This window comes from Coenobita brevimanus, chromosome 51 (assembly GCF_032717465.1).
Source record: "Coenobita brevimanus isolate Jiangsu-jjx chromosome 51, ASM3271746v2, whole genome shotgun sequence".
NCBI classification, from domain to species: Eukaryota; Metazoa; Arthropoda; class Malacostraca; order Decapoda; family Coenobitidae; genus Coenobita; species Coenobita brevimanus.
Window position 1 is genome coordinate 9,141,954 of NC_137004.1, and position 10,979 is coordinate 9,152,932.

Sequence of the window (10,979 nt, forward strand, 5' to 3'; positions counted from 1 at the left end):
GTTCACGTCGCAGTTTTTGTTGTCGTTATTTGCCTGTTTCGTTTACTTCCTGACCGATTCAGTCACGCCCTCATTCCCGCTGCGTATTAGGAGATGCTCTGTACCCGTCATGAAGGTTTGACAGTGGCCACGAACGCACGGTAAATTCTTCAGTGAATATACTGAGAGGAAAAAAAAAAAAAAAAAAAAAAAAAAAAAAAAAAGGAACCTGAACCCATCGATTTTTAACTGCAGTTGTGCGTGTGTATGTATGTATGTATGTATGTTGTATGTTTATACTGTACGTATGTGTATGTGTGTGTCTTTGTGAGCATGTATGTCTGTGTGTACGGACGTATGAGGGCTTGTGTGTATGTGAGCATGACTTAGTGTGTACGTACATGTGTAGGTCACTGCGTACATAGTATAAATGTATTTGTGCACATGTGTTGTTGTATGTACCTACATTTTATAGGCTGACATGAATAGGCATGATACGATGTCATGCATGTATTTACTGTACGCCTGTTGAGTGGGTTGGTTGGTACAGGCGGCCTAAGAAGTGCCGGCGGAGTATCCATAAGTTTTCGGTCAGCGATAGTGTCCCTACTCTTCCTTATATCTGTACGGGGTGAAGCCTAATACGTAAAATTGTTACAAGAAACAACAAATCCATGACCAGTTATCTGTATATTTCAAAAGTATTGTAGGAAGCAGTTGGTTCGTTACGATAATAGGAATTCCTAAACGGAACTGAGTGATATTTCACAACTGTCGCTCAGGCAGAGTCGGGAATAAATATGTTGTGGAGTTCAAATCTAGCATGGTAACAGACAGTGACGTTTGGGTAGCGTAAGACTGAACGAAAGGGAGCTTCCATAAACATTGGATATGAATAAATATTATGTAGAAAATAATTTCCGTTACAATACTAGGGAATAATTTAAAGTCATTTATTTCCGTTTCCAATGTCTCGGTGGACGACGACAGAAAGCGGGAAGGAGGCGTAAGCCGGTAAGCTATTTTAAATGTTTCGGTCAACACGCACGAAAGGAGATAACATTCACTCAAGGACATGCAGTTATTACACTGCCTTTGGCCAGTTTCCCACGAAGAAAAATCTCAGGATTATTTCATATAAGACAGGGGGCTATCAAAAAAAAAAAAAAAAAAAAAAAAAAAAAAAAAAAAGGGACTGGGAGTTTTAGGCGTACCGGCCACCGCGCGCGAAGTTAATACATTTCACATTCATTCAAATCGGGAAAGATAACTAAGTGTTACCATCTAATTTATCACTGCCTCCTGTTATTCATTTTACATCATTATTTGTACGATATAATATATACGATTATTTGGCATGACGTGATGAAGGCATTGAATGTTTACCTCATATTCACTGTTTTCCTAGAACGCATGGCAGTGGTGAGTGACCGAAGCAATCTGACACTGTGCCGTCACTTCTTGGGGCGACGGTACGTTGTTGTTGGTTGTTCAGATGAATAAGAAGGCCCGCACGCCCCTATTTACTCTTTTATTTTGACTCTGTTGTTTTAACCCACCCCCAACCCTAGTTCAAAACATTTCGATTGTGCCTACGTACCCATCCCAAACCACCGTTGCCGAAAAGAAAGAGAGAGAGAGAGAGAGAGAGAGAGAAAGCTGATAAACCAGAGTTCCTGAGTGGAAAATTGGTAAGTCTGTCTTTCCCCTTTTTATCGAAAATCTTGTGGCTCCGATTGGAGCCGGAAATGTTGAAATGGCCAAGAGTGTAACCTCTCTACTTTGAGGAGGTGTACTTGGTGACAGCCTTGGTGCCTTCAGACACGGCGTGCTTGGCCAGCTCGCCAGGGAGGAGCAGCCTGACGGCCGTCTGGATCTCCCGGCTGGTGATGGTTGAACGCTTGTTGTAGTGTGCCAGGCGTGAAGCCTCTGCAGCAATGCGCTCGAAGATGTCATTCACGAAAGAGTTCATGATAGACATCGCCTTGGAGGAAACACCGGTGTCAGGGTGGACCTGCTTGAGCACTTTGTAGATGTAGATGCTGTAGCTCTCCTTCCTCCTACGCTTCTTCTTCTTGTCTCCCTTGGCAATGGCCTTCTGGGCCTTGCCGGCCTTCTTAGCGGCCTTTCCGGAGGTCTTGGGTGGCATGGCGGCGCCGAGTCAGACGGTATGTGCACGGTGCGGGAGCGAGCGAGAGACTGAGTCGACATGGGGGCCGCGCTTGCTGAAATCCTTATATGTGATTTCTGCCCGATCGCAGCCCGGCTTCTGCCTCCTTCCCATTCGCGGGTGGGATGGGGTCGGATCGGGAAGACGGGTATTTAAGGGAAGGTCGCGCGGGCCGGGGACGCATTAGTCTTCTCCTGAAGGTCCTACTACTCCAGCAGCAGCAGCATGTCCGGACGTGGCAAGGGAGGCAAGGTGAAGGGAAAGTCCAAGTCCCGATCTAGCAGGGCTGGGCTCCAGTTCCCCGTCGGCAGGATCCACCGTCTCCTTCGTAAAGGCAATTACGCCGAGCGTGTGGGTGCTGGTGCTCCCGTCTACTTGGCTGCAGTCATGGAGTACCTAGCAGCTGAAGTGCTTGAGCTGGCTGGCAACGCAGCCCGTGACAACAAGAAGACTCGTATCATTCCCCGTCACCTGCAGTTGGCTATCCGCAATGATGAGGAGCTCAACAAGCTCCTCTCTGGCGTCACCATCGCCCAGGGAGGTGTCCTGCCTAACATCCAGGCTGTGCTGCTCCCCAAGAAGACGGAGAAGAAGTAAACGCTTCCAAGAAATCCTTCTTCTTCTTCACCTCCATCGGCTCCTTTAGGAGCCACATTCGTTTCTTGAGAGAGAATAGACTTTGGCATTGCCCAACAGCATCATCATCATCTTTGGGTATGGATGAATGTGTTGGTATACTGTATGTTTGTGTATGTGCCTATAACGTGGTATGTGTTGAATGCTGGCATGTGTCTGTGGCTATATTTACGTTCGGTTGCATGTAAGAAGCTACTGACATCAGTGAAGGTGGAGTAATAATAATAATAATAATAATAATATTATTATTCCCACTACTACATAGAGTCTTGTCCCGTTCCCAACTGCACCTGCATAATACTGTCCTGTATAATTATGCCTCCTAACTGCCTGGCCGGGTGGATGAATGAAAACATAGGTGATGATGATGATGATGATGGCTATTCTCCCACCATCGAAGGAATGGACAAAGTCGTTCAGTGGCAGAGGATATGGTGATGTATACAACAGTATATATATATATATATATATATATATATATATATATATATATATATATATATTATATATATATATATATTAGTCGTGTGGTGACGACCATTGTGGATTTAACACCCCCAAATAAGAGCAATAATGAAGAAAATACTTATCATTCATTTCTCTCGTCATTATGAGTAGTATTGCAACAACTAGTTACTACACAATCAAAAACCACCACTACCACCACCATCTATTCATCCATCCATCCATTCATTCATTCATTCATCATCATCATCATCATCATCATCATCATCATCATCATCATCATCATCAAAGATTAATAATAATAATCAGCAGCACCACCACCACCACCACCACCCATCGAACTGGGAGCTCCGGTGAACGCCTGATTAGTGAAACTGTTGGGAGGCGAGTGTCAGCCACCTTGTCAGCCACCTCTTCTATATAATGCACTAGCGGTCGTGCAAGTACCAATCGGATCCATTTAAATTTGATTTCAGGCCTCAGCGGTTGATGCAATGCTTGTACGATGGGTGATTGGTGGGTTTTGGTACTTAGAGAAAACGGCCGTGACAGCGACAAATTCAAGGGATAACTTGTTCATATGCAGACATTCTGTCTGTCTAACACTTAGGCATTCATATCATGCACCGTTTGTGGTGCCTCACCGACGTGACTGACTGTGTCTTCTTTACTCTAGGTGCATCCTTCAAGTGTGCTGCTGCTGCTCGTGCATATGAAGGCAGAAATACCTTGGATTAGTGGGATTTGCCTTCACGATTTACGGAGGCGACTCCCGGAGCACAGCAGAGGAGATGCTCTCGCAACAGGATGGAAATTGCCCTGATAGGTATGGAGAAAGCTTTCCTGAAATGGGGGTGGGGGGGGGAGTAGACCAGAGGAACAGAGAAAGCAATGGCCCAGCAAAATAAGTGATAATGTATATGTATGCAGACGTCCATTTAAATTAGAAGATGTAGTAGCCAAATTGACAGTTGCCTAATCCCCCCCCCCACCTTTTTTTTTTTTTTTTTTTTAACTGCCAGACAGAGAGAGAGAGAGAGAGAGAGAGAGAGAGGTTTGGTATGGTTCAGTTAGGTTATGGTTGGTTTGGTTTGGTTATGTTAGGTGTGGTAAGAGTTGGTCGGGTTGCATTACATGTTTTCATATCTGTTACATTAAAAGAAAGAGAGAGAGAGAGAGAGAGAGAGAGAGAGAAAATGGTGCTACCTAACCTGCTCAACGTCTGCATTTACTTATACTACTATGCCTTCATTCATTCTCTTTCACAGAAATTAGGTGTGGACCTCTAAAAGAGGTCCGGGGGTTGCTGTTTATTGTGTGCTTTGCCGTGGCCAGGTGGAATAGTGCCATGCAGTTATGCACGCAGCCTCTTAGCCGCCGAAGCCGTAAAGGGTGCGCCCTTGCCTCTTCAGGGCGTACACCACGTCCATCGCGGTCACGGTCTTACGCTTGGCGTGCTCAGTGTAGGTGACAGCATCGCGAATCACGTTCTCGAGGAACACCTTGAGAACACCGCGGGTCTCCTCGTAGATCAGGCCCGAGATACGCTTCACGCCGCCACGACGAGCCAGACGACGGATGGCAGGCTTGGTGATGCCCTGGATGTTGTCACGAAGCACCTTGCGGTGTCGCTTGGCGCCTCCCTTGCCCAGACCCTTGCCGCCTTTGCCTCGACCAGTCATAGTGTCTACAGCTGCTGCTACTGCTCCTCAGACCCAGTAGTAGTGAGTGTCCACTCCGCTCCCAGCACCAACAATGATGACGACCCCGCTCGCCGACCACCCTTATATAACGCAGTGTCGGTCGTGCAAGTACGAACCTTATCCACCTAACCTCGATTTCAGGCCCAGGCCCAACCCCAGCTCCCAGGAGGCCAATCCTAGAGAGGCGTCGTAGCCAGGTCACGCCACAGGGCATGCCAAATTTTGCAAGCAAACCAGGAATGGCATCGAGAAAGCATGAACAGTAAATCACCGCCATGTACATCACACCCCGACCACTCACACGCCGCCAGTCCGGAGGCAGGCCACATAAAAAGCCGCTGCCAGGCGCGGCGCGCCAACACTCTCGCTCGTCTCACAGCTCCCTCCTCAGTCGCGCGCCATGGCTCGTACCAAGCAGACTGCACGTAAGTCCACTGGAGGCAAGGCCCCTCGCAAGCAGCTGGCCACCAAAGCCGCTCGCAAGTCCGCCCCTGCCACCGGCGGCGTCAAGAAACCCCACCGTTACAGGCCTGGCACTGTGGCCCTGCGTGAGATCCGTCGCTACCAGAAGAGCACTGAGCTGCTTATAAGGAAGCTGCCATTCCAGCGTCTTGTCCGTGAGATCGCCCAGGACTTCAAGACTGACCTGCGCTTCCAGTCCTCTGCCGTCATGGCTCTGCAGGAGGCGTCTGAGGCCTATTTGGTCGGTCTCTTTGAGGACACCAACCTGTGTGCCATCCACGCCAAGCGTGTAACAATCATGCCTAAGGACATCCAGCTGGCCCGCCGCATCCGTGGCGAGCGCGCCTAAGGCGAGAGGCCCCCCACCTCCATCGAAAGAAATCTCGGCCCTTTTCAGGGCCAAAACCCTTCTTCAAAGAGAGATGATGACAGACCCTCCCTCAGTTTAGGTTTGCATGTATCAGCTCTTGCTTTTCCGCAGCGAAGCATGCTCACACACGATTGAACTCCATTACTTACATACATGCATTCATTTTTTTCTTTCTTTATTTTATTTATTTATTTATTTATTTTTTAAACATTTACACTTTCTTTTTTTTTGGGGGGGGAGGGGGAAAACTTGCCTGTTCGTTTATTTCTTTGATTGATCTGTTGTTCACGTCGCATTTTTTGTTGTCGTTATTTGCCAGTTTCGTTTACTTACTCAGCGACTCACTCACGCCCTCATAAAGGTACCCAGGTTTGCACAACGAGAAAGGCATTCCCGCTGCATATTAGCAGATGCTCTCTATCCGTCATGAACGCAAGATGAATCCTTCAGTTACTATGCTGGGGGAAAAAAAAAAAAAAAAAAAAAAAAAAAAAGTGAACCTGAACCCATCGATTTTCACCTGCAGTTGTGCGTGTGTATGTATATTTATACTGTACGTATGTATTTGTGTGTCTTTGTGAGCATGTATGTCTGTGTGTACGGGCGTAAGAGGAGACACACACACACACACACACACACACTTACGGACGAATGAACTGTACTTATATACTTACATACATTCATTCATCCTTTTTTCAATCATTCATTTACTTATTTTCTTTTGGGGGGGGAGGGGGAACTTGCCTATTCGTTTATTTCCTTGGTTGATCTGTTGTTCACGCGCATTTTTTGTTGTCGTTATTTGCGTTTCTTTGACTTACTCAGGGATTCACTCACGCCCTCATAAAGGTACACAGGTTTGCACAACGAGAAAGGCATTCCCGCTGCATATTAGCAGATGCTCTCTATCCGTCATGAACGCAAGATGAATCCTTCAGTTACTATGCTGGGGGAAAAAAAAAAGAAAAAAAAAAAGTGAACCTGAACCCATCGATTTTCACCTGCAGTTGTGCGTGTGTATGTATATTTATACTGTACGTATGTATTTGTGTGTCTTTGTGAGCATGTATGTCTGTGTGTACGGGCGTAAGGGGACACACACACACACACACACACACACACACACACACACACACACACACTTACGGACGAATGAACTGTACTTATATACTTACATACATGCATTCATTCATTCATTCATCCTTTTTTCAATCATTCATTTACTTATTTTCTTTTTTTGGGGGGAGGGGGAACTTGCCTATTCGTTTATTTCCTTGGTTGATGTGTTGTTGACGCGCATTTTTTGTTGTCGTTATTTGCGTTTCTTTGACTTACTCAGCGATTCACTCACGCCCTCATAAAGGTACACAGGTTTGCACAACGAGAAAGGCATTCCCGCTGCATATTAGCAGATGCTCTCTATCCGTCATGAACGCAAGATGAATCCTTCAGTTACTATGCTGGGGAAAAAAAAAAAAAAAAAAAAAAAAAAAAAAAAAAGTGAACCTGAACCCATCGATTTTCACCTGCAGTTGTGCGTGTGTATGTATATTTATACTGTACGTATGTATTTGTGTGTCTTTGTGAGCATGTATGTCTGTGTGTACGGGCGTAAGAGGAGACACACACACACACACACACACACACACACTTACGGACGAATGAACTGTACTTATATACTTACATACATTCATTCATCCTTTTTTCAATCATTCATTTACTTATTTTCTTTTGGGGGGGGGGGAACTTGCCTATTCGTTTATTTCCTTGGTTGATGTGTTGTTGACGCGCATTTTTTGTTGTCGTTATTTGCGTTTCTTTGACTTACTCAGCGATTCACTCACGCCCTCATAAAGGTACACAGGTTTGCACAACGAGAAAGGCATTCCCGCTGCATATTAGCAGATGCTCTCTATCCGTCATGAACGCAAGATGAATCCTTCAGTTACTATGCTGGGGGAAAAAAAAAAGAAAAAAAAAAAAAGTGAACCTGAACCCATCGATTTTCACCTGCAGTTGTGCGTGTGTATGTATATTTATACTGTACGTATGTATTTGTGTGTCTTTGTGAGCATGTATGTCTGTGTGTACGGGCGTAAGGGGACACACACACACACACACACACACACACACACACACACGGACGAATGAACTGTACTTATATACTTACATACATGCATTCATTCATTCATTCATCCTTTTTTCAATCATTCATTTACTTATTTTCTTTTTTGGGGGGGGAGGGGGAACTTGCCTATTCGTTTATTTCCTTGGTTGATGTGTTGTTGACGCGCATTTTTTGTTGTCGTTATTTGCGTTTCTTTGACTTACTCAGCGATTCACTCACGCCCTCATAAAGGTACACAGGTTTGCACAACGAGAAAGGCATTCCCGCTGCATATTAGCAGATGCTCTCTATCCGTCATGAACGCAAGATGAATCCTTCAGTTACTATGCTGGAGAAAAAAAAAAAAAAAAAAAAAAAAAAAAAAAAGGTGAACCTGAACCCATCGATTTTCACCTGCAATTGTGCGTGTGTACAGTATGTATATTTGTACTGTACGTATGTATTTGTGTGTCTTTGTGAGCATGTATGTCTGTGTGTACGGGCGTAAGGGGACACACACACACACACACACACACACACACACTTACGGACGAATGAACTGTACTTATATACTTACATACATGCATTCATTCATTCATTCATCCTTTTTTCAATCATTCATTTACTTATTTTCTTTTTTTGGGGGGGAGGGGGAACTTGCCTATTCGTTTATTTCCTTGGTTGATGTGTTGTTGACGCGCATTTTTTGTTGTCGTTATTTGCGTTTCTTTGACTTACTCAGCGATTCACTCACGCCCTCATAAAGGTACACAGGTTTGCACAACGAGAAAGGCATTCCCGCTGCATATTAGCAGATGCTCTCTATCCGTCATGAACGCAAGATGAATCCTTCAGTTACTATGCTGGAAAAAAAAAAAAAAAAAAGGTGAACCTGAACCCATCGATTTTCACCTGCAATTGTGCGTGTGTACAGTATGTATATTTATACTGTACGTATGTATTTGTGTGTCTTTGTGAGCATGTATGTCTGTGTGTACGGGCGTAAGGGGACACACACACACACACACACACACACACACACACACACTTACGGACGAATGAACTGTACTTATATACTTACATACATGCATTCATTCATTCATTCATCCTTTTTTCAATCATTCATTTACTTATTTTTGTTTGGGGGGGGGAGGGGGAACTTGCCTATTCGTTTATTTCCTTGGTTGATGTGTTGTTGACGCGCATTTTTTGTTGTCGTTATTTGCGTTTCTTTGACTTACTCAGCGATTCACTCACGCCCTCATAAAGGTACACAGGTTTGCACAACGAGAAAGGCATTTCCGCTGCATATTAGGAGATGCTCTCTATCCGTCATGAACGCAAGATGAATCCTTCATTTACAATGCTGGAAAAAAAAAAAAAAAAAAAAAAATGAACCCATCGATTCTCGCCTGCAGTTGTGCGTGTGTCCGTATGTTTATACTGTACGTATGTATTTGTGTGTCTTTGTGAGCATGTATGTCTGTGTGTACGGACGTTGGAGGACACACACACACACACACACACACACACACACACACACACACACACACACACACGCACACAGACGAATGAACTATACTTATATACTTACATACATGCATTCATTCATTCATCCTTTTTTCAATCATTCATTTACTTGTTTTGGGCGGGTGGGTGGGGGGGAGGGGAAGGGAACTTACCTATTCGTGTATTTCTTTTGTTGATCTGTTGTTCACGTCGCAGTTTTTGTTGTCGTTATTTGCCTGTTTCGTTTACTTCCTGACCGATTCAGTCACGCCCTCATTCCCGCTGCGTATTAGGAGATGCTCTGTACCCGTCATGAAGGTTTGACAGTGGCCACGAACGCACGGTAAATTCTTCAGTGAATATACTGAGAGGAAAAAAAAAAAAAAAAAGGAACCTGAACCCATCGATTTTTAACTGCAGTTGTGCGTGTGTATGTATGTATGTATGTATGTTGTATGTTTATACTGTACGTATGTGTATGTGTGTGTCTTTGTGAGCATGTATGTCTGTGTGTACGGACGTATGAGGGCTTGTGTGTATGTGAGCATGACTTAGTGTGTACGTACATGTGTAGGTCACTGCGTACATAGTATAAATGTATTTGTGCACATGTGTTGTTGTATGTACCTACATTTTATAGGCTGACATGAATAGGCATGATACGATGTCATGCATGTATTTACTGTACGCCTGTTGAGTGGGTTGGTTGGTACAGGCGGCCTAAGAAGTGCCGGCGGAGTATCCATAAGTTTTCGGTCAGCGATAGTGTCCCTACTCTTCCTTATATCTGTACGGGGTGAAGCCTAATACGTAAAATTGTTACAAGAAACAACAAATCCATGACCAGTTATCTGTATATTTCAAAAGTATTGTGTATCATAAGTGGCAATGATGCAGAACCAGGCCTCGTATATATGGGCAGCAAGAACGATGGAACTTATGAAAGGACATATAAATGAAGCCATGGAGCAGAGTAAAGTTATTAATCACTGAACAAGCAAGCATTGACTTATCTACTGTAACAGTGAGGGGACTGAGGCAGAGACATCGTGATCAATAGGCCACTTGCTCTTACATTAAGAATTACACAAGGGATGATGAGGAATCATAGGCTATATGCTTTACAAAGAAAAAGAAATAGTTACAAAATTTCTTATTACTCTAAAACAATCTGTCTCTGATCTAGATAAGCAATCTGCAATAGCATTTCTTTCCTTTGACAAGTAAACCCCACATTTATGCAAGCCTTTCTGATCTTGCGTCTAGGTGCAATCCTCACGAGAGAGGACAGGCTACATAGCTGTCTCTTTGGTAGAAACATCTACGATCAACCGTCTGTGGTGATTCTGAAAGCCGCTGCTGACCACACCCGAATGCAGGGATTCCAAGTGACAGAGAGCTCCACTTTCGGCTCTGTGGGAGCTCAATCGCCTTGTGGTCCAACAGGTAGCCAGTTCCTATCTCGATGAGATTTGGAACTCTCACAAATTCACACAGTAGAGCGAGGATTTTTCTTTAACCCTTACCACCGCAGGCATGTTTACCATTGACTTGCGTGTCCCGGGGGTTATTTGGGCT

At 44.6% G+C, this 10,979-nt stretch overlaps 4 protein-coding genes across 4 annotated transcripts; 2 read left to right on the plus strand and 2 right to left on the minus strand.

Annotated features, from left to right (window-relative positions):
* Window positions 1–1,756: 1,756 nt before the first annotated feature.
* Window positions 1,757–2,128, minus strand: LOC145400017 (histone H2B). Its single transcript, XM_080272517.1, has one exon. It carries the CDS (start codon window positions 2,126–2,128, stop codon window positions 1,757–1,759), a length of 372 nt encoding a protein of 123 aa, XP_080128643.1.
* A 246-nt stretch (window positions 2,129–2,374) lies between these two features.
* On the plus strand, window positions 2,375–2,746 carry LOC145400018 (histone H2A). Its single transcript, XM_080272518.1, has one exon. It carries the CDS (start codon window positions 2,375–2,377, stop codon window positions 2,744–2,746), a length of 372 nt encoding a protein of 123 aa, XP_080128644.1.
* A 1,874-nt stretch (window positions 2,747–4,620) lies between these two features.
* On the minus strand, window positions 4,621–4,932 carry LOC145400019 (histone H4). Its single transcript, XM_080272519.1, has one exon. The coding sequence runs from the start codon at window positions 4,930–4,932 to the stop codon at window positions 4,621–4,623; it is 312 nt and encodes a 103-aa protein (XP_080128645.1).
* A 421-nt stretch (window positions 4,933–5,353) lies between these two features.
* LOC145400020 (histone H3) lies at window positions 5,354–5,764 on the plus strand. Its single transcript, XM_080272520.1, has one exon. The coding sequence runs from the start codon at window positions 5,354–5,356 to the stop codon at window positions 5,762–5,764; it is 411 nt and encodes a 136-aa protein (XP_080128646.1).
* Window positions 5,765–10,979: the final 5,215 nt, after the last annotated feature.